The sequence below is a fragment of the Hemiscyllium ocellatum genome, chromosome 2 (genome assembly GCF_020745735.1).
Source record: "Hemiscyllium ocellatum isolate sHemOce1 chromosome 2, sHemOce1.pat.X.cur, whole genome shotgun sequence".
Classification (NCBI taxonomy): Eukaryota; Metazoa; Chordata; class Chondrichthyes; order Orectolobiformes; family Hemiscylliidae; genus Hemiscyllium; species Hemiscyllium ocellatum.
The window spans coordinates 64,805,810-64,828,179 of record NC_083402.1 but is presented as its reverse complement, the minus strand read 5'-3'; the positions used below and the strand labels follow the sequence as shown (position 1 = coordinate 64,828,179).

The window sequence follows — 22,370 nt, the reverse complement described above, 5'->3', positions numbered from 1 at the left end:
AATTTTTCTCACTCCAAAGTGACCCCCTAGTTGTTGCTCATCTTCTACTTACAACACCTCCGTCTACAACACCCACTGGCAGTACAACTTGATGAACTTCTGCCAATTTCTCATCTACCTGAATACATGATGGCCTCCATTTCCTCAGTAAGACATCATTTTTAAAATAACAACATTCAGGGATACATTGTGATTCTTTTTCTGCATATGCCTTTTGATAGAAATGCCCTGCAACAATTCAGTTGATTGAGTGGCTTTTCAACCACAGTAGGCAGCACTCCTACCTGTGAACCAGCTGTATCATTCGCAAGCACAAATTGTATTCCCAGAGCTGAGAATTTGTCTAGTACTCCTACCACAATTTCTCCACTCTTCACTGGACACTCTCACCTCACTTTACATAATTGAGCTGTTCTTGTCTCACCATGAATTCTCAGGACTTAATACCTTTCCTGACAATAGTCCTTCAGAGGTACATATCTCATTTTTTTGCATCACAGATTGAGAAGAACCTGTATCGCTTAATATTGTAACCTATTTTACCTGCTGCTCCTGGCCTATGGGAGTAAACTTTACCTTCGCATGCATATCATGTAAGATGATCTGGCACTTCTTCCTTAAGCAACCTCTGACTAGCTTGTACGTTCTAGTGCAGCTTTCTAGCCTCCATTGTGCTTCTCATTACCATTCCAACAAAATTCACTGGCTTATCCTGTTTTCCTACATCTGGCATCCCAGTGCTTTGCCTAACCCAATAATACTGATTTCATGTGGACTACTTCATTGCAGTGAAAACAACAGAGTTTTTTAACTTCTCTTTCCCCTTGAAGGGTTTTGATTTTACCCTTAGGTAAGTTATCCTTATTATCTTCACAGAGATCTACCTTTCCCTTTCCATGCAAGGATTTCTCTTTTCCCCAATTTCTCTTTTCCGCAATTTCTAACCCTCATGGATTGAAATTGAAGTTGGAAGCCAAACTCTGATTTATGGACTAACTCTATCATCAGCCATTTCAACGGCCAGATCCTGCCATTTTAACTCGCTGCTCTTCCACAACTTCTCACCACTTAAGAAAGTGAATTTTTGAACTCCTGTCTAAGTGCCAATTTCTGAAGTTCAAATTCCCTCTCTTTCTTCCTTACCTCTTTACTTTTGTTCTCTTCTCTTTTTCTTTTCATTCTGCGAAAGTGATTCATTCTTTTTCTCTTACCTCTGCTTTTAATCATAACTCCTTGTCTTTTGCCTCTAACTCAAGCTACTTCACTTTCAATTGAATTTTAGCCATCTCTAAAAGATTCTGATCAAGTTTCCAGAAAATTTAAATACTGAACTGTTGCTGTAATTATCTTTCCTTTCCTCATGGAAGGAGGCAGCTACAACTCCAGCTTGCCTGCTAATTCCAGACCTTAATCACCTTTTGCAAAATCCCCAAGGTCACTTCTTCCACCCCCAGAAAATTCTTGGTGACTGAAAGAGCCATTGCTATCCCAAGCACTGTTTGAAACAACTGAACTTATCACCTGGAACAAAAGACACTAACACCTACCACTCACTGCCTTCGAGTCCAACAACCTAAATCCTAAATTGGAACAAGAGAACAAATCGCCCAAAGAGCCTCTAGTCCGTTATGGACCAAACCAGACCCCCTCAGAACATTTTAAGATAGTAGCCGAGACCTTAGCTTTGCTAGTTGTTTTAAGCAGATGTAACATGGGTATTCCAGGAGGGATGCAGTTGATCAAACTACGTATTTTCAAACAAAAGTTTATTTATAAGCTTATCAAATGAAACATAAACAAAATATAACAGAATACCAAATAACTTAACCTACCCAAAAACCCAACAGATCGTCCCAATTTAATGATGTTGTTCCAAATACTTGCAACACTGCCCATAAACACCCTTTGGCACAAAAGGTAAAATCAAACACAGGGTCTTACAGGAGAAATGTTAGAGACACAGAAGGATCAGCCTGGACTTGCTTCTCTGGGTCCAGTAGTTTTTACAACTGTCTGACTGCTTTCAGTATATAGCCAGACCAAACCAGAGAGAAGATGTGCTGGGAGAACTGGCCACTCCCCTTTCATTGCACAAGTGTTTCTTTGACAACTTGAAAGACTTTTGCCTGAGGCAGTATCTGTTATCTATAATCAAATTGGCCCGAAAATCCTTCAATTCCAAACTTTTTGGAGTTTGTCTTTTACAACCTCTCTGGAAAAAAAAGCCAAGGACAGCTTAACCGTGTTAAAGGAGCAGCATTGTCACACTTGTCATGACAATATAAAAATATCGCATGCTTAACCTTCAAGTTAGTTGGTCCTATATTCCAGTATTTCCCATTGTTCAAAAAAGTTTCCAGATCGCCACAATCATCTTTAGCATGAGCTTCAACAAAAACAAACTCCAAAACAAGAACCACTAATATACTATTCATTTCCATTGTAATGGGATCACATCAAGATTCCAGCCTCCGGCAACTGTCTATGTGGAGTTTGCACATTCTCCCTGTGTCTGCATGGTTTTCTCCGGGTGATCCGGTTTCCTCCCCCAGTCCAAAGTCGTGCAGGTTAGATGGATTGGCCATGCTAAATTGACGGTATTGGCCAGGGATGTGCAGGCTAGATGGGGTTAGCCATGGTGAATACAGATGACAAGGGTAGGGGCTGGAATGCTCTTCAGAGGATCAGTATGGATTTGATGGGCCGAAGAGTCTGCTTCCACACTTGTAGGATTCTAAGATTCTTTGAAATGACAGGATAGATCAGCTATACTATACATTGAACTTTTTTCACACTTGTGTATCTTTCCAAGTTTTCAATTACCTATTTTGATGACTTCTGTGATGAGTTGTCAGCAGGAACACAATCAAGAACACAGCACATTCCATCTCCAATTTTATCAGACACTTTCCAACTTGTCAACTTCACTGTTGAATACTGAGTTATGTGCACAACTTCATCAGCATTGTACAACTTGACAGACTGAGAGGACGAACATGAAAACAGGAAATTTGCCATCACATCTTTTTGAAAGGGGCGGAACCACAATACTTCGGTACACGCATTTGGGCAAAATTCTCTGGAGGGTCACAACTGATCAAACTAATACTGATGAAATTTTCAAACCAAGAATAAATCAGTCGAGTCTTAATGTATTAGAACTTATGCTAAATAATTGTGCACATCATTAGTGCACCATTGCTATTGCAACAAATTTCAGATTACAGTTGCAACTGGATTCACCAATATTCTCATCAAACATTTTCAAAATAAATAACAATAGAATTCTCCACATTAACATGGCGTAATACTGAAGGAACGAAGGTAGTCAGGAAGCTTCCTTCTCATTATTTCAGGTCCCTGCCTGATATATCCTACTGTGTAAATGTAAATCAAACCAATTGTAAAATAAATTAATGCCTTCATGCAGTCTCAGATATATCAATCCCATAGTTGATTCAAAGTGACAATTTTTCTGTGAGGTGTGTAACACATGTTTTGCCATTCACAATTGCGTTGACAATTCTCAATGAGGGCCAATGTCTCACATGAATGCAAACAATACTTAGTGACAAAAATAATGTCTTGTGTTCAAACGTGCATAGTATTTTGCCATTTAGACAAGCAACGCAGTAGATCATTAAACAAAACACAGCATGGCTTAAAAAATATCAGATGAATTATCTAGAATATTTCTTACAATGCAAGAATCATTTCCTCCTGCATCTTCTGCAAAGAATCTAGCAGTAAAGGAAGAGCTTTATCATAATACTGTTCCTGGTGCAGCTGGGCCCCCTTCACTGCCAACACATACTGGTTATGCAAATTATGAAGTTTCATGGTGGCCTTGTCAAATCTGTCTTTGGCTTTTTCTGTCTCTTTGCCTGTCGGAGAAAAGAAAATGGAAACTTCAGAAATTCAACCTTGATGCAAGTGAAGTAAACCTGCCATTTTCTGAATCATTTGTTTGTGGTTACTCATAGTTTATATAAATGATTTGGATGTGAACATAGGAGGTATGGTTACTAAGTTTGCAGATGACACTAAAATTCATGTATTGGGCAACCAAGAAGGTTACCTCATAGTACAACAGTACCTTGATCATCACTCGAAGAGTGGCTGATGAAGTTTAATTTAGATAAATGTGAGGTGCTGCATGTCAGAAAGACAAATCAGAGCAGGACTTGTACACTTAATATCAGGTCCTGGGAATGTTGCTGAACAAAAAGGACCTTAGCGTTCAGTTTCATAGTTCTTTCAAAGCAGAGTTGCAAGTAGACAGGATAGTGAAGAAGGCAATTGGTATGCTTGCCTTTAATGGTCAGAGCATTGAATACAGGATTTGGAAGTCATGTTGCGGCTGTACAGGATACTGGTTAGACCACTTTTGGAATACTGTGTTCAATTCTGGTCTCCCTGCTATAGAAAGGATGTTGTGAAACTTGCAAGGGTTCAGAAAAGATTTACAAGGATGTTGCCAGGGTTGCATGTTTGGAGGGTTTGAGCTATCAGGACAGACTGAACAGGTTGGGGCAATTTTCCTTGGCGCATCAGAGCCTGAGTGCTGACCTTAATTAAGTTCATAAAGTCTCGAGGGCATAGATCGGGTGAATAATCAACACCTTGTCCCAAGGGTAGGGGAGTCAAAAACTGGAAGGCATAGGTTTAGGATGAGAAAGGAAAGATTTAAAAGGGTTCCAAGGAGCAATTTTTTCACACAGGGGGTGGTGCGTGAATGGAATGAGCTGCCAGAGGAAGTAGTAGAGGCTGGTACAATTACAACATTTAAAAAGCATTTGGATGGGTAGATGAATAGGAAAGGTTTATAAGAATATGGACCAAATGCTAGCAAATGGGTCTAGATTAACTTAGGATATCTGGTCAACTTGGACAAGTTAGACTTAGGGATCTGTTTTGATGCTGTACTGCTATATGACTGGTTTAGATGATAAAGTCAATTTCACAACTCCAAATTTGAAGTGAAACAACTCTCAGCCTTCAAGGTTATTAGTTTAATTTGTGGTTTTCAAACAGAGACAGATTTTTGCTAGCCAAAAAATATCCTGACATAGGTGGTAAATGAAGTCTTGTAACTGATCAGCCATAATCTCAATGAAAGACAGAACAGACTCATTTGTCAGATGGCTTGCTCTGCTGCTGCACTCCAAAGTCTTCCCCGATTCCAAGTAATCTGCTGGATAATCTATGCATTTACTCCTTTGGTGATCTTCTCAAAAGAATTCTAGATTTACGAGGGATGGCTAATAGCTTTCAAAGCCATGTCATCTACTTCTTCTGAATTGCTCCTTCAAATGACAAACAATCATGTTGGAAAGATTGTCGGTTTCCATTGTCTAAGTGCCCCAAGGGGACACAAAATGATTCAAAAGATAATAATATCCTGTGACAGTTTTATATTTCAACTTACCTTTTGAAAGAGCTTCTTTATATTTTTCCTTGGCGATGCATGCTTCTTTTGCTAGTTGTCTGTAGGCAGACTTCAGCTTTTCAAGTTCAGTCTTTGTTACCTGAATAGAAGTATTGAAACGCTCTTGTAAAAAGTGGCATTGTAAATAGTATTTATTTCCAAAAGGAAGTTGGAATCAAGGAAAACAAATAGCATTTCTATTTAAGGTGCAAGTATTATGTGGTGCACACAGCCAGAGTTTGAAGTCAGATTACAAACTTTACTGCAAGTATCACTGACACCGAAGGCTCTATGTGGTCAACAGCGGGAAAAGATTGCTTAGGTTTGCAGCTATCACAACAGGGTAGGAGACAGACACAATCTCTTGTCAGAGTCACATTACAACCATCTAAAGATTCCAGGTTATTTGTTTTAACATGGTCAGTGGACAGAGTTGATAAAGAGTGGAGCTAGAAAAAGCACAGCAGGTCAAACATCAGAGGAGGAGAGTGGTCACCGTTTCAGTCAGAAATTTCCATCAGAACTGAGGAAAGCTTCTGACATGAAACATCGATTCCCTTCCTCCTCTGACACTGCTTGACCTGCTGTGCTTTTTCCCAGTGCCACTGTTTATCCACTCTGATCTCCAGCATCTGCTGTTCTCAATAACTTAAGGGGAGAAAGGTGCATCTCGTTGAAAAAAGCATACATAGCCCACTGGAAGCTAGAAGCAACTATGGACTTTTTTTGTTTAAAGATTACTTACAGTGAGGAAACAGGCCCTTTGGCCCAACAAGTCCACACCGACCCTCCAAAGAGCAACCCACCCAGACCCATTCCCCTACTTTACCCTTTCACCTAACACTATGGACAATTTAGCATGGCCAATTCACCTAAACTGCACATTTTTGGACTGTGGGAGGAAACCAAAGCACCCGGAGGAAACCCACGCAGACACGAGGAAAATGTGCAAACTCCACACAGACAGTTGCCTGAGGTGGGAATTGAACCCGGGTCTCTGGTGCTGTGAGGCAGCAGTGCTAACCACTGTCCCGCCCATTTTGCTGAAAGAGAGCGGTGAAAAAATACAAATGTTCAGTTAGTGCTTTCAGTCATTTGCTACATTTGTTATGAAAAGCAAACCCTGATATGTCATTATTTCAGCTTTGAACTAGAACTAAGATATACAGCAAAATAAATTGTAAAGAAGAGGTAGAGTGTGCGCAAAGGGATATACAGAGGTCAATGAGTGTGCGTACATGTAAACTTGACTAATTTGGAGAATATTAAAGAAATCTGTTATGTAACTGGAGACAGATTGATGAAAAGCAATGTCAACTTGAACAATAAGGAAAAAGAACCGAAGCATAGAACAGCAAGTTATGGCACATGGGTCTTAACTCTGGGATAGGAGTAGCTTGAGGAATGATAAAGGCCTAAAATAACTGTTAAGTTTCCCAAGCGATGCTGCCAGACCTGCAGACTGTTCATTTCGGTTCGCCACCAACTGCTATATTTTGCTTTTGTGACCACACACAACCATGTTTCCCAAATGTTCGTTCCAAATTCAATATTTCAATTTCCAAGTCATAGTGAATGAAATTTCAAACTTTTCCTATGGTTATGGAATGTAAAAAACATGGAGGATAACACCAATGGGATTCCCTCTTTCACATTGAGTTTCTTCTTGCAAGTTGTGTCTGCTTTTTACTGTACACCATATCCTTGGTCAGTTAGAATTAGAATTAGCTTTATTGTCACATGACTCACTGAGCACAGTAAAAAGTTGACATGTCAAAAATCATGAGGGGCATGGATAGGATGAGTAGTCAAGCTCTTTTTCCCCAAGTAGGGTTGGGTAGTCCAAAATTAGAGGACATAGATTTAAGGTGAGAAGCAAAAGATATAAAACGGATCTAAGGGGCAACATTTCACACAGAGGGTGGTGTGTGTACGGAATGAGCTGTCTGAGGAAGTGTTGGAGGCTAGTACAATTACAACATTTAAAAGGCATCTGCTTGGGTATATGAATAGGAAGGGTTTAGAGGGATATAGGCTAAATGCTGGCAATGGGACTAGATTAATTTAGGACATCTGGTCAGCATGGACGAGTTGGACCGAAGGGTCTGTTTCCGTGTTGTACATTTCTATGACTGCAGCATGACAGTCTGAATTGGCAGACAAGTGATAGGTAGAACTTCATAGAGAAAGGTTATATTGTGCAGTTTAGCAGAAGGAAAAGGAAGAGGTATGGTACAGCTCTAATGAATGTGAGGGCAGAGGGACTTGGGGATGCATGTGCATAGATGTTTAGAAGTGGCAAATTTAGTGGGAGAATGGTTAGTATCAGAGCTCAAAATACCGGAAATCTCCCCTGAAAGCTCAAAACCTCAGTGAAAAATCAAGGAGATACAAATCAGAAAAAGGTCATCCCATAGGGGCAAGTGACAAAAGCTGTGAGGCATTACTCCACCAATCACAAACTGTTTAACTCCTGTAACTGCTGAGGGGCTCACTCGTGAGCTTATCAACAGAAGCACATAAGTGAAGGAGCTTGGAATTGCTGAAGAAGCAAAGTGAAAGGTCACATATAGGCCTAATCACAAAAATGGTGACGGCAGAAGGAGCAGTTGAGTGAGCAAAGGCAACAGTTTGGCAAGTTTAAAACAAATGGCAAACGTTAAAAACTGATAATATGTTATATTAGCTCCATGAATTGACAAAACTTTATAATTTGTCAAAATGGTTCCTGTTCACTACTTGTTTGTTGGATCATTTAAAAATTATATTATAATTAATTATGGTCTTGCAACTATTCAAACACTGGGATGATTTTCTGTCTCCAAGTTAGACTTGATATTTCAGGTTTTTTAAAATGTATCAGCTCTGCTTTAATGCAGGAAAAAAAAAGTAATAATTGCTTGGTTGAAATCTTGTAGCTTGGCAGATGTGGCCAAAACATAGTACATGATCACATGGAATGTTTAGGGAGACTGCTTGTTGTATTTAAAAAGATCTGTTTTTTTTTTACAAAAGGCTTGTAAAGTTAGCCTATTGCTTTTGTGCCAATTTAAACTTGTGCGCTCCAGGAAATTAACCCTTTCCTTTCATAAAGCAAAGATCTGCGAATGCTGGAAATTTAAAAGAAGAGGAGAAATTGCTAAAGAAACTCAGCAAGTCTGGCAGCATCTGTGGAGAAAAAGACAGGGTCAATGTTTTGAGTCTAACGACCCTTCATCAGAACTAAAAGCATTTACGCTGATGATAAGGTGCGGGGTACCAGGGAGCAAAAGGAAGCAGGGAGTAAAAGGAAGCAGGCATTGTCAAGCGAGAGGGGTAAAACGAAGGGAAACAGTCAAAGGGATTGCCGATAACAAAGCTAGGAATAAGTAAATGCAATGTAGTTGGTAATGGGTATAGAGGGGAGTTGAAATTGGGTTGACTGTATTGGAAGCAAACCATACAGAACCTTATCAAGAGTGTGGTGTTGGAAAAGGACAGAAGGTCAGGCAGTATTCGAGGAGTAGGAGAATCGATATTTTGGGCATAAGCCCTTCATCAGGAATCTGGCTTATGCCTGAAATATCAATTCTCCTGCTCCTCAAATACTGCCTGACCTGCTGTGCTTTTCCAGCACCACACTCTCTGCTCTGCAGTCCTCACTTTCTCCAGACAGAACCTTATGTCTTGTGGTCTGAAGATGAATAAGAGATTTAATGCAGAGGTTCTTGTACAGTTGGTTTTTGAGAGAGTCACAGATGGAAAGCTTATTCCCATGAAGTTAGCTTGATCCAAGTGGTTAGGATTTTTAAGTAAGGGAGTAGCAGACATTCATTACCAAATGATTAACAAAACATCTTATTTAATTCCAAACCAAAAAGTTTAAGAAAAAAAATATAGACTCAACTTTCTTCAACTACTTCAACGATCTTTCCTCTGTCACAACTTCTGAAGTGGGGATGTTCACTGATGTTTGCACAATATTTTGCACTGTTTGCAAGCTTAAGATGCTAAAGCACTTGGAGAAGGACCTGGAAACATCCAGGCTTGGGCTGATATGTAGTGTAAATATAACTTACTACCTAAGTGCCAGGCAATGGAACCACCTCCACTAAGAACAAATCTAACTATCACCCTTGACATTCAACGGCATTACCTTAACTGAATCTGCCCACTGTCAAACCCTTGGGGATCACCATTGACCACAAACTGAACTGCATCAGTCAGATGATTACTGGGACTGCAAAAGCAGGTCAAAGACTATGGATTCTGCAGCAGCAACTGACTACTTGCCTCCTCATGGCCTTCCACATCTGCAAGGCAAAAGTCAGGTGTGTGACAGAATACCTCCTCCGGCTCGGATGTGTGAAGCTCAAACAAGATTCAAAAAGCTCAAAATCATCCCAGACAAAGCTGACTGCTTGACTTGAACCTCATCCAACAACCTCAACATTCAGTCCTTCCACCATCATCACATAGTGATAGCAGTGCGCACCATCAAGATGCACTTACTCATGCTCCTTAGATAATACTTTCCAAATCCTCAACTTATGTCACCCAAAAAAAATCAAAAGGTTACAGATGCTAATGCAGTTGGGAACACTGCTATTTGCAAACTCTGCTCCAAGTCAGACATCATCCTGACTGGGAACGACATCACTGCTCCTTGTCAATATTCAGAACTCCCTCCCTCACAGCATGCTTTTTAAGATTTATGCCACTTTATTTACCTTAAGAAAAATCCAAAAAAGAATTGAACTCAAATGCATAAAAAAAACACATTTTCCTGAATCTTTTTGTTTTGCATCAGAGTGACACGTAAGAATAGATATTCAAGCGAAAAAAATCAACATTTACATTGCATTAGCAGAGAGTGCTGATCGATTGTCAAGTGCACACTGTTTAGTGGAAGCAATGTCATGGAGAATACCCTCATGAAGGATCGTTGACAAATAACTGCCAGATTTTGTTTAAATTTTAAATCAGGCAAGTTGACTTTGATTGGTCAAGACATTGCCCCAAAAAAAATGAACCAGAAAATGCCTGCCACCCATTTTGTTAAGTTGAAAAAGGCAGTGTGCATGCTCTGCTGATCTGAAAAGAACAGGGTCCTGCGCATTAAAAGATGCAGCTTCCAGGCAACAACAAATGCATTATATTGTAAACCCGAATGACAGTCTGGAATTACCAGCATAATTCTACAAATGTTGCCCAATTGCAAAATCTCACCTAATGTTAGACCCTGTTTTGTCGGTTTTACACGTGCAGCCTAATTGGGAACATAGTCAGTGTCTTTCTTTTTTGTGAACAGCTAGAGATATGCTGTTTGATGAGATCCACCAGTCTTTTCTATGTATAGTTTACATAGCTGGCATCACATCAACAATAAAATGCACACACAACATTACTGATTGACAAGATAGGCAGAAAGTCTTTTTTGACTTGACAGCGGCATCTTATTAGTAGACAGCACTACCTGTACTGTTTCTGCATCATAGCAATGTGAAACAGCAAGCCTCATGTTGTTCAAATCTCATATCTTACCTGTCCAGAGTAATCCAAGGTAGAGTTGATAACCTTTCAGGAGGAAGAGTGACTGCCTCAGCCCTGGCCATGAGTTTGCGTAATATACAGCGAGAAATATGATCAAGGCAGTCATTAGCCAGCAAGATGGCTTTGGTATACTCCATTTCAGCAAAACACTTTCACGGAAACAGGCTCCATTTAGGAGGATGCCAATAAGGTCACTTTGGTAATCCATGTAAGTACAAGAAACCCACCATGCATAATGAGCAGTGAAGGTAGGTTTGCAGGCAGACTGTTACAGAAAACTTTTTGCTGCTTTCTCAACTGAGACATTGAGGAAAGGGAGCTCATTTGACTGTTCCATTTCAAACATGAATTTAAGTGCAGCATGGAGGGAATTAAGATAAGAAAGGAAATTCTTATATGCAGCTATGGATGCAAATATAGTCAATATGACTGCCCAGACTACTCAGACCCCTTGACATCATGGTAACCCACAAATCCACCAACACACTAAAATAGCAGCTAATGAACTTGAAAGACACTATACAGACAACAAGCAAAACTAATGTAATTTACAAAATATCGTGCAGGGAAAGTAACAAACACTACATTGGACAAACACTACATTGGCAGAAAACTAGCCACCAGGATACATGAACATCAACTAACCACAAAATGACATGACCCTCTCTCACTGGTATCCTTACATACAAACGAGGAAGGACACCACTTCAACTGGGACAACACATCCATCCTAGGACAAGCCAAACAGAGACACGCACAAGAATTCCTAGAAGTGTGGCATTCCAACCAGAACTATCAACAAACACATCAACTTGGGCCCCATTTGCCACCCTCTGAGAAAAAGAACAGGAAATGACATCACCAACCCAAAGAAATCCAGATATATAAATAGAAAGCAGGAACCATCAGCAATGCTTCATCCGGAGGCTCACTGAAGATGTTATCTAGTATGGTGGCAAAACATCTGAAAATGAACCTTCCAGTTCAGCGAGCAAACCTACATCCATAGTTGATACATTTGTACATATTTATGCAAGCACTAGGGGGTTAAGGTGTCATTTCAATAAAGGCACATTTTTCAAAGAACCCAACAAAGATATTTGAGAGAGGTGGGCCCAAGAGGGGTCCCATCACAAAACCACCTATTTGAGTAAGTCAATACAGCTAAGCGAGTTGCTACAAGACCACAAAGCCATTAGACATAGGGGTAGAAGCAGACTGTTTGGCTTTTCAAGTCCACTCTGCCTTTCAACAAGATCATGACTGATCTGACAGCCCTTAATATTTTTACCTGCCTTCTTCCCATAACTCTTGATTCCTTTAATGATTAAAAGTCCAAGTAACTGGGGGGGTTGTCCAAGATGGCTGCAATCTGGGTAGATTGCTTTGCTGAGCTCTACACCCAAGTCCAGCAGTAGTAATATTTTTACCCCACCTACCTTACCTTTTTAAAGAGAAAATTGATATTTAACGATTGTGAAACCGTTTAAATCCATTTGCAGTGGGGCCTCGTTTGTCTGAGTGAGATGGGCTGAGAGTTCGGGTGACCGGAAATAAGTGGTAATCCATGAGTGCCGGTTGTCAGAGTATCTCTCAATTATCCAGCATCTCGCATTATAATACTGTTTAACTGATAACTGAATGTTGGGTTATCTGGTACTGTTTTTGCAGGGCCTTGAGATCTTGTTCGGATGGTCTGAGATTCGGATGTTTGATGTTCAGATAGTCAAGGTTCTACTGTAAATTATTTTTGAGCGAGTGAGGGTGATGAAAGGTAAGCATACAGCCAAGCCCTAACAAACAGGACACTATCTGAAGGCATCGGGCGTGCCAGCGAACGGGACTGGGGATGCAGCTGCAGCTCTCTCGGCAGCCGAGAAAGAGGTACCTGCACAGCAGAACATCACTGAAGAACTCATGGGCGATCTGAGGAATGATCAAGGAGTTGATGGAAGACAATCGTACTCGGCTAGAGCCGATTTCAGTCATGCTACAAAAGCACGAGAAAGAGTTGGAAGAGGTCAAATGGTGGACCAAGACATCGGGGACCGAGGTCGAGTCCTCTGCGGGACAGTTCCAGGCCTTTGAGAAACAGGTCCAGGCCTTGACTGAACAGGTCACTGATCTGGAAAATCAAGGTAGGAGGAAAAATATCCGGGTCATTGGGCTGATAAAAGGAGTGGAAAATGGGCAGCTAGCAAGCGTTTTTGAAGGCTGGCTGCCATAGTTTCTTGGCTGAGACGCTGAGGCAGACCAACTGAAGGCTGACAGAGCTTACTCAGTTGCAGTGCGCTGATCTGGTCTGGATCGGTGTCCCAGTCCAATCCTGGTATGATTTCAAAGCTACAGGAACAAGCAGAGTGTCCTGGAATCTTCTGAGAAGGTTGGGGAAAGATCTACAGGCCCTGACTTATCGGGGAACTAAGGTAATGTTTTTTTCCAGGACTTTTCTGTGGCGGTGATTCATAAAAGGAAATTACTGATGAGGCCAAGAGAAAATTAAGGAACCTTGGTATTCAATATTCGACAGATATCCAGCAGCCTTCATATTACTCACAAGGAGATGGTGCAGTCATTTAACTCCTCAGAACAAGTGAAAAATTTCTTGGACACTTTAAAATAATTCAGATGGATTTATATCCTGGACAATAATGCTTGGGCTTTTTACCTCTCATTATGTTTTTTGTAATGTTACCCTTTTCTTGAAGGAGCTACTATTGGTGTGCTTTATTTTCTCCAATGAGGGTTGGCATTGGTATATAGTTGGGGTGGGCAGTGTTCATTATTTTGTCTTGCTTCCTTCTATTGCTTGGGTCTGGAATGCGACTCGAGGTGAAAGGGGGAATGGAGATGCAAGCACCCTCTATGGGCAGGTGGTAGAGTCCTCATTAAGTGCCTTTGTGTTTTGTAGTGAGTTTAGTGTTTTGGTTTTCGTTAATAGACTTCATGAATCTTCTTTTGAATATGCCCAGCAAGCTGTAACTCAAATTCCCCTCTCAGCAGGTCAAAGGTGGTTGTAAAGCTGTGTTCTTAAGAGGTGCATCAAGAATATTAGAAGGATCCATTCATCAGTTTAAAGGAAAAAGTGGTTGTCAAGCCTTAAAAACGAGATGTTGCCCTGTTGCAAGAGACTCATCTTAATGACAAGGAACACTTGAAGCTACAGCAGGTTTGATCAGTGTTTTTCTTGTCTTTTAACACTAAAGGTGAGGACAATGTGTGAGACAGAGACAGAGACAGAGAGACAGAGAGAGAGAGAGAGAGAGAGAGACAGAGAGCGAGAGAGAGCGAGAGAGAGCGAGAGAGAGCGAGAGAGAGCGAGAGAGAGACACAGAGAGAGAGAGAGAGAGAGAGAGACAGAGAGAGAGAGAGAGAGACAGATGGAGATGGAAAACCTGCACAGTTACTGCTTTAGCTGTTTTTAAAGTCATGTGTCACTGGACATCAGAGTGCATCTGGGAAAATTCAGGGGAACGTAGCACAAACAGCCGAATTTCTGGTATTGACACTGGCTCTAGTGCAATGAGGGGTACTTCGGCTTCCAAGATATCCAAGAGTGTTAGGGGATTCCAAGGTACAGACAGACGTTTCTGTGGGCAGCAGAGAAAACTCAGAATGGTGTGTTGTTTTCCTGGTGCCAGGATCAAGGATGTCTCAGAGAGGGTGCAGAATGTTCTCATGGGGGATGGGGTGCCAGCAAGTAATGATTGGTTCCAATGTAGACAATGATATAGGAAGGGAAAAAGTTGAGATTCTGAAGGGAGATCACAGAGAGTTAGGCAGAAATTTAAAAAGGAGGTCCTCAAGGATAGTAATATCCAAATTCCTCCCAGTGCTACGAGCTAGTGAGGGCAGAAATAGGAGGATAGAGCAGATGAAAGCATGGCTGAGGAGCTGGTGTATGGGAGAAGGATTCACATTTCTGGATCATTGGAATCTTTTTTGGGGTAGAAGAGACCTGTACAAGAAGGACGGATTACATCTAAATTGGAAAGGAACTAATATGCTGGCAGGGAAATTTGCTAGAACTGCTTGGGAGGATTTAAACTAATAAGGTGGCGGGGTGGGACCCAGGGAGATAGTGAGGAAAGAGATCAATCTGAGACTGGTACAGTTGAGAACAGAAGTGAGTCAAACAAACAAACAAACAGTCAGGGCAGGCAGGAACAAGGTAGGACTCATAAATTAAACTGCATTTATTTCAATGCAAGGGGCCTAACAGGGAAGGCAGATGAACTCAGGGCATGGTTAGGAACATGGGACTGGGATATCATAGCAATTGCAGAAACATGACTCAGGGATGGGCAGGACTGGCAGCTTAATGTTCCAGGATACAAATGCTACAGGAAGGATAGAAAGGGAGGCAAGACAGGAGGGGGAGTGGTATTTTTGATAAGAGATAGCATTACAGCTGTGCTGAGAGAGGATATTCCCAGAAATACATCCAAGGAAGTTATTTGGGTGGAACTGAGAAATAAGAAAGGGATGACCACCTTATTGGGATTGTTTTATAGACCCCCCAATAGTCAGAGGGAAATTGAGAAACAAACTTGTAAGGAGGTCTCAGTTATCTGTAAGAATAATAGGGTAGTTATGATAGGGGATTTTAACTTTCCAAATATTGACTGGGACTGCCATAGTGTTAAAGGTTTAGATGGAAAGGAATTTGTTAAGTGTGTAGAAGACAATTTTCTGATTCAGTATGTGGATATACCTCCTAGAGAAGGTGCAAAATGCGACCTACTCTTGGGAAATAAGGCAGGGCAGGTGACTCAGGTGTCGGTGGGGGAGCACTTTGGGGCCAGTGACCATAATTCTATTCGTTTTAAAATAGTGATGGAAAAGGATAGACCAGATCTAAAAGTTGAAGTTCTAAATTGGAAAAAGGCCAATTTTGATGGTACTAGGCAAGAACTTTCGAAAGCTGATTGGAGGCAGATGTTCTCAGGTAAAGGAACGGCTGGAAAATGGGAGGCCTTCAGAAGTGAGATAACAAGAAACCAGAGAAAGTATATTCCTGTCAGGGTGAAAGGGAAGGTTAGTAGGTACAGGGAATGCTGGATGACAAAAGAAATTGAGGGTTTGGTTAAGAAAAAGATGGAAGCATATGTCAGGTATAGACAGGATAGATTGAGTGAATCCTTAAAAGAGTAGAAAGGAAGTAGAAGTATTCTGAAGAGGGAAGTCAGAAGGGCAAAACGGGGATATGAGGTAGCTTTAATAAATAGAATTAAGGAGAATCCAAAGGGTTTTTACAAATATATTAAGGACAAAAGGATAACTAGTGAGAAAATAGGGCCCCTCAAAGATCAGCAAGGTGGCCTTTGTGTGATTTAGATTACTTAGTGTGGAAACAGGCCCTTCGGCCCAACAAGTCCACACCGACCCGCCGAAGCGCAACCCACCCATACCCCTACATTTACCCCTTACCTAACACTACGGGCAATTTAGCATAGCCAATTCACCTGACCCGCACATCTTTGGACTGTGGGAGGAAACCGGAGCACCCGGAGGAAACCCACGCAGACACGGGGAGAACGTGCAAACTCCACACAGTCAGTCGCCTGAGTCGGGAATTGAACCCGGGTCTCAGACGCTGTGAGACAGCAGTGCTAACCACTGTGCCACCGTGCCGCCCACCGTGGAGCCACAGAAAATGGGGGAGATGCTAAATGAATATTTTGCATCAGTATTTACTGTGGAAAAGGATATGGAAGATATAGACTATAGGGAAATAGATGGCGACATCTTGCAAAATGTCCAGATTTCAGAGGAGGAAGTGTTGGATGTCTTGAAAAGGTTAAAGGTGGATAAATCCTCAGGACCTGACCAGGTGTACCTGAGAACTCTGTGGAAAGCTAGGCAAGTGATTTCTGGGCCTCTTGCTGAGATATTTGTATCATCAATAGTCACAGGTGAGGTGCTGGAAGACTGGAGGTTGCCAAACGTGGTACCACCGTTTAAGAAGGGCGGTAAAGACAAGCCAGGGAACTATAGACCGGTGAGCCTGACCTCGGTGGTGGGCAAATTGTTGGAGGGAATCCTGAGGGACAGGATGTACATGTATTTGGAAGGCAAGGACTGATTAGGGATAGTCAACACGGCTTTGTGCCTGGGAAATCATGTCTCACAACTTGATTGAGTTTTTTGAAGTAACAAAGAAGATTGATGAGGGCAGAGCAGAAGATGTGATCTATATGGATTTTAGTTCGACAAAGTTCCCATGGGATACTGATTAACAAAGTTAGCTCTCATGGAATACAGGGAGAACTAGCCATTTGGATACAGAACTGGCTCAAAGGTAGAAGACAGAGGGTGGTGGTGGAAGGTTGTTTTTCAGACTGGAGGCCTGTGACCAGTGGAGTGCCACAAGGATCAGTGCTGGGACCTCTACTTTTTGTCATTTACACAAATGATTTGGATGCGAGCCTAAGAGGTACAGTTAGTAAGTTTGCAGATGACACCAACACTGGAGGTGTAGTGGACAGCGAAGAGGGTTACCTCAGATTACAACAGGATCTTGATCAGATGGGCCAATGGGCAGAGAAGTAGCAGATGGAGTTTAATTCAGATAAACGTGAGGTGCTGCATTTTGGGAAAGCAAATTGTAGCAGGACTTTTACACTTAATGGAAAGGTCCTAGGGAGTGTTGCTGAACAGAGAGACCTTGGAGTGCAGGTTCATAGCTCCTTGAAAGTGGAGTCGCAGGTGGATAGGATAGTGAAGACGGCGTTTGGTATGCTTTCCTTTATTGATCAGAGTATTGAGTACAGGAGTTGGGAGGTCATGTTGCGGCTGTACAGGACATTAGTTAGGCCACTGTTGGAATATTGCATGTAATTCTGGTCTCCTTCCTATCAGAAAGATGTTGTGAAACTTGAAAGGGTTCAGAAAAGATTTACAAGGATGTTGGAGGACTTGAGCGAGAGGGAGAGGCTGAACAGGCTGGGGCTGTTTTCCCTGGAGCATCGGAGGCTGAGGGGTGACCTTATAGAGGTTTACAAAATTATGAGGGGCATGGATAGGATAAATAGGCAAAGTCTTTTCCCTGGGGTCAGGGAGTCCAGAACTAGAAGGCATAGGTTTAGGGTGAGAGGGGAAAGATATCAAAGGTATAAAAGAGACCTAAACAGCAACTTTTTCATGCAGAGGTTGGTACGTGTATGGAATGAGCCGCCAGAGGAAGTGGTGGAGGCTGGTACAATTGCAACATTTAAGAGGCCTTTGGATGGGTATATGAATAGGAAGGGTTTGGAGGGATATGGGCCAGGTGCTGGCAGGTGGTACTAGATTGGGTTGGGATATCTGGTCGGCATGGACAGGTTGGACCAAAGGGTCTGTTTCCATGCTGTACATCTCTATACTTCATGACTAAGAGCAGGGATGAGGCCATACTCATCCAGAAGAATCTTCCATTTAATTTAACAGATTGTGTTAAAGATAAATATGGTCAATTTGTGATCCTTAAGGCCTAATACATAGTGAGCAATATGGTAATTTGAATGTCTATTGTCTTCTGGCCTAACCCCTTAAATTTTTGACTGATGCATTAAGCTGATGGCCTTTGCGTCGCGGCATATTATTATTGGGGGGAGAGAATTTTAATTGCCTTATGGATCCTCTGCTGGATAGAATACCCAAAGGCACCCATAATCTAAACAATGGGTAATCTGTGTGTGGAACTGGGGTTGGTAGACATTTGGAGACATCTCCACCCTACAGGCAAGGACATTGTGTTTTTTTCTGATCCTCATAAGTGGATTGATTATTTTCCAAACTCCCGCAGCTCTTCTAGATTAGGTGGCATCTTGTTCAATTGAAAATATTGCTATCTCTGCTCATGCAACAGTATATTTAGTGGTTGAGATTAAGGGTAATGCATTGAGCTCTCGGTATTGGCAAATGGATCCCCTCATCATCAAGGACAGCAAGTTCACGGAGTACAGAGGAACATCGATTTTCCGAATACTAATTATCCAACAATCAGATTATCCGAAGGAGATCGCAAGGTGCCGATAAAAGCACTACATCAAAGACATGTTTCCAACAGTGATCGGGTCTTTTGTTTATAGTGATTAAACAGGCACCGTCTCCAAATGACTGACCTCCTGTCCTCTCTCTCTCCCCCCACACTTTCCCTGGAGTTCTACAGAGGGGTGTACCCTAAACCCCCTCCCACCCTTCCCCAGATAAACTCTCCAACATTGTCCTGTGCAGAGCAAACGTGGAACCTGTCAAAAGTTGCAGCAAAATGTTGGTGTGTGGCTGAAGCTCTATGCGCACTATGTGGAGATTTACCCCACAAAGGTAGCTGTAGCAGTCTTGCTGATGTACAGTCTGGCTGCCCCAGAGAGGGGGGTGGGTTGGATGGGGGAACGGGAGGCAGGCAGGGGCTGGTTTTGGACAGGGTTGGGGGGTGGTGGACGGGGAAGGGCGGGGTGAATTGGATGGAGTTGGGGGCAGTGGGCAGGGGAGGGTGGGGGTGTTGGACGGGGGGGATTGGACGAGGTTGGAGACGGGGGATGGCGGGATTGGGGATGGGGGTTTGGATGGGGTTGGGGCATGGTAGGACGGGGGATGGCAGGGAGGGTTGGATGGGGCAGAGGGTTCGATGGGGCAAGTTTCTGGGGGAGGGGTTGGGTGGGATCCTGGGGGCAGTGTTGGGGGCAGAGGCTCATGCACTTTTGCTGGGGGCGGGAGGCAGGGTCTTGTGCATTGTGTGCTGCCGCAGTCTCCTGAATGGGGAGCAGACTTTAAAAACTCTGAGCCCCAGAGGAAAGGCATTTAATTGATTCACCGAATAATCGATTAGCCGAACGAAATCGTGCCTGCCCATCTCGTTCGGATAATCGAGGTTCCCCTGTACTTTTCTAGCAAATTTGAAGCATTTTTGGCCACCAACTCGAGTACAGCTTGTAATCCGTCCATCCTTTGGGAAACTGCTAAGGCCTATGCTAAAGGGATAATTATCTCATACTCGCCCAGTTAGAAGCGACGGAAGGGAGAACAGTAGGGTCTGCTCAAGGCATGACTGAAGGTAGCTGAGATAGAATATTACAGTAGACAGTCAGTGACTGAGCTGCAGCAGACCACAGCCCTTCAAATCAGCCTTAAACATCCATGCTTATGCACACAGCCAGGAAGGGACTTTCCTTCGTGAAGCAAAAGTTTTTGAGTTAATTGGCTGTGTAAATATTTGGTATATCTGGTTAGGAACAATAATACCTCCCAATCTATTGTTTCTATTAGAGAAGGGAATGGGACTCTTACTTGTAATGGTAAAATGATCAATGAGGCATTTTGGACGTCCTCTTCTGAACTATATTAGCCTGAATGTTGAGAGGATAGACGGGATAAAATGAAGTCTTTTTTTCGGAATTTGGATCTTCCGGGGGTATCTGCTGAGCAGGTGTATCTCCTTCATGCTCCATTAACAGCACAAAAGATAGAGGAGGTAGTGAGGCAACTTCAAAGTGGAAAGGCGCCCGGCCCTGATGGTCTTCCCAGTGAGTTTTATGAAGAATTTGTAAACATACTGTCAGGACCGATGCTAAACATGTTTAACTATTCACATAGTCATGATTGCCTCCCATTATGCTTGAGAGAGGCTATTATCTCTCTTAACTTCAAGAAAGGAAAAGCCCCGGAGGGCTGTGTTTCTTATAGATCTATCTCGTTCTTAAATTCTGATTATAAAATTTTGTCTAAGACTTTGGCATTGAGGTTGAAAGCGGTGTTGCACTCTATTGTTAAAGATGATCAGACGGGCTTTATAAAGGGTTGCAGATCCTCTAATAATGTTGGGAGGTTGCTTCTGAAGATTCAAGTGTGCCAGCAGTGATCGGTTCAAGGGTTGGTGGTGTCTTTGGATGCAGAGAAGGTATTTGATCAGGTGGAATGGCCATATCTCTTTTATACTCTGGAGCGGTTTGGCCCAGGTGAAGTGTTTACTAGATGGGCAAGGGTCCTTTATGGTCATCCTCTGGCGGCGGTTCTCATCTATGGTTTAAAGGCTGACAATTTTATATATTGGTAGAGGGACTCAGCAGGGCTGTCCCTTTTCAACTTTGCGTTTCACATTGGTGATTGAGCCATTGGTGGAGGCCATTCATAGGGACCCCAATATAGCTGCCCCAAAAGGTGGGGGCAATGTGCTTAAGATTACACTATATGTAAACAATGTTCATATTTATTTTTGAACCCAGCAGTCTCGGTGCCCTGTTTGATACAGTGTATTAACTTATTTGGTTCTTTCTCAGGTTACAAAACCAATTTTTCAAAGTCGAAGGTTATGCCTATGGGGGAGGGGGGGTTCTTAGGGGAAGGTGGATTCCCTTTAAATGGGCACAGGGAGGTTTCTTTGCTTGGGCCTCGCTGGTACCCTAGCTTTGATCAGTTATTCAAAGTTAATTTTGTTTATTTGTTTGACAAGATCAAACAAAACCTTCAAAGATGGACGCCTTTCCAATATCATGGTTGGGTTGGGTTGAGTTGCGCTTATCAAAATTAATGTTCTTCCTCGCTTACTGTAATCTGTGCAGATGCTCTCTTTGCTCTTTCCTCAGCAAACATTTCAGAAATTGAATGGCTGGTTTAGTTCTTTTATTTGGCGCTATAAGCTATCCCTTATTAAGCTTACGAAACTGCAATTGCCCCAGGGATTGCGGGGAGTGGACCTCCAGGACATTAAAAGCTATCAACTAAGCTCTCTCCTATCCTTTCTAAGTGATTGGGCCTGTGGAGACTCAGTTTCAACATGTTGAACACGGAGGCATCCCAGACCAACTGATCTCTTATCAACCTGTTGTTTTTAGACAAAATGAGGACATTTGCCGTAATCAAACAAACAGTCATTAACATGATTAAAGCATGGAGGGCAATGAGGCAGATAGAGGGTAATGTATCTAAAATATCTTTTCTTACCCTCATAGTTGGCATGCTGGGTTTCTGGCCAGGGACAATGGATTCTGGGTTTAAACTTATGGTGGATAGGAGAGTCTCTTGTTTGAACGATCTGCTTCAGGGTGAAACGTTGATGTAATTTAATCTAATAACTAAAATATGGATTATCGAGTTGAGAGCTCTTCTGTTTCTTTCAGATTAGAGATTTTATCAAAAAGGAGATGACATTCTTGACTGAGTGTTATAGATCTGATACAGAAAAGAGGGTGCTCAGACTAAGAGCACTCTTTCAGTGAGTACTCTCTATCATTTGTTGGGGAGCTTTCCTCAGGTGACATCGAGCGTCTACGTGAGGTCTGGGAGAGAGAGTTAGGAGTTGAGATCACTTCTGAAAGATTGGAGGACATTTGTGACAATGCGAGGAGGATTGAGATGTGTAATAGAACCCATGCTATGCAGTTAAAGATTCTTTACAGGGTTCATGTGGCCCTAGATCATCTTGCAAAGT

The 22,370-nt window shown here is 42.2% G+C and overlaps 1 protein-coding gene across 1 annotated transcript in view; it reads right to left on the bottom strand.

Annotated features, from left to right (window-relative positions):
* fer (fer (fps/fes related) tyrosine kinase) overlaps window positions 1–22,370 on the bottom strand; it is a 226,968-nt gene that overhangs the window by 174,292 nt on the left and 30,306 nt on the right. The window contains exons 4-5 of the mRNA XM_060837245.1: window positions 5,429–5,528; window positions 3,701–3,884 (exon numbers count right to left, since the gene is read on the bottom strand). Of these exons, the coding sequence (XP_060693228.1) occupies window positions 3,701–3,884; window positions 5,429–5,528 (284 nt within the window). The remainder of the gene's footprint in view (window positions 1–3,700; window positions 3,885–5,428; window positions 5,529–22,370) is intronic.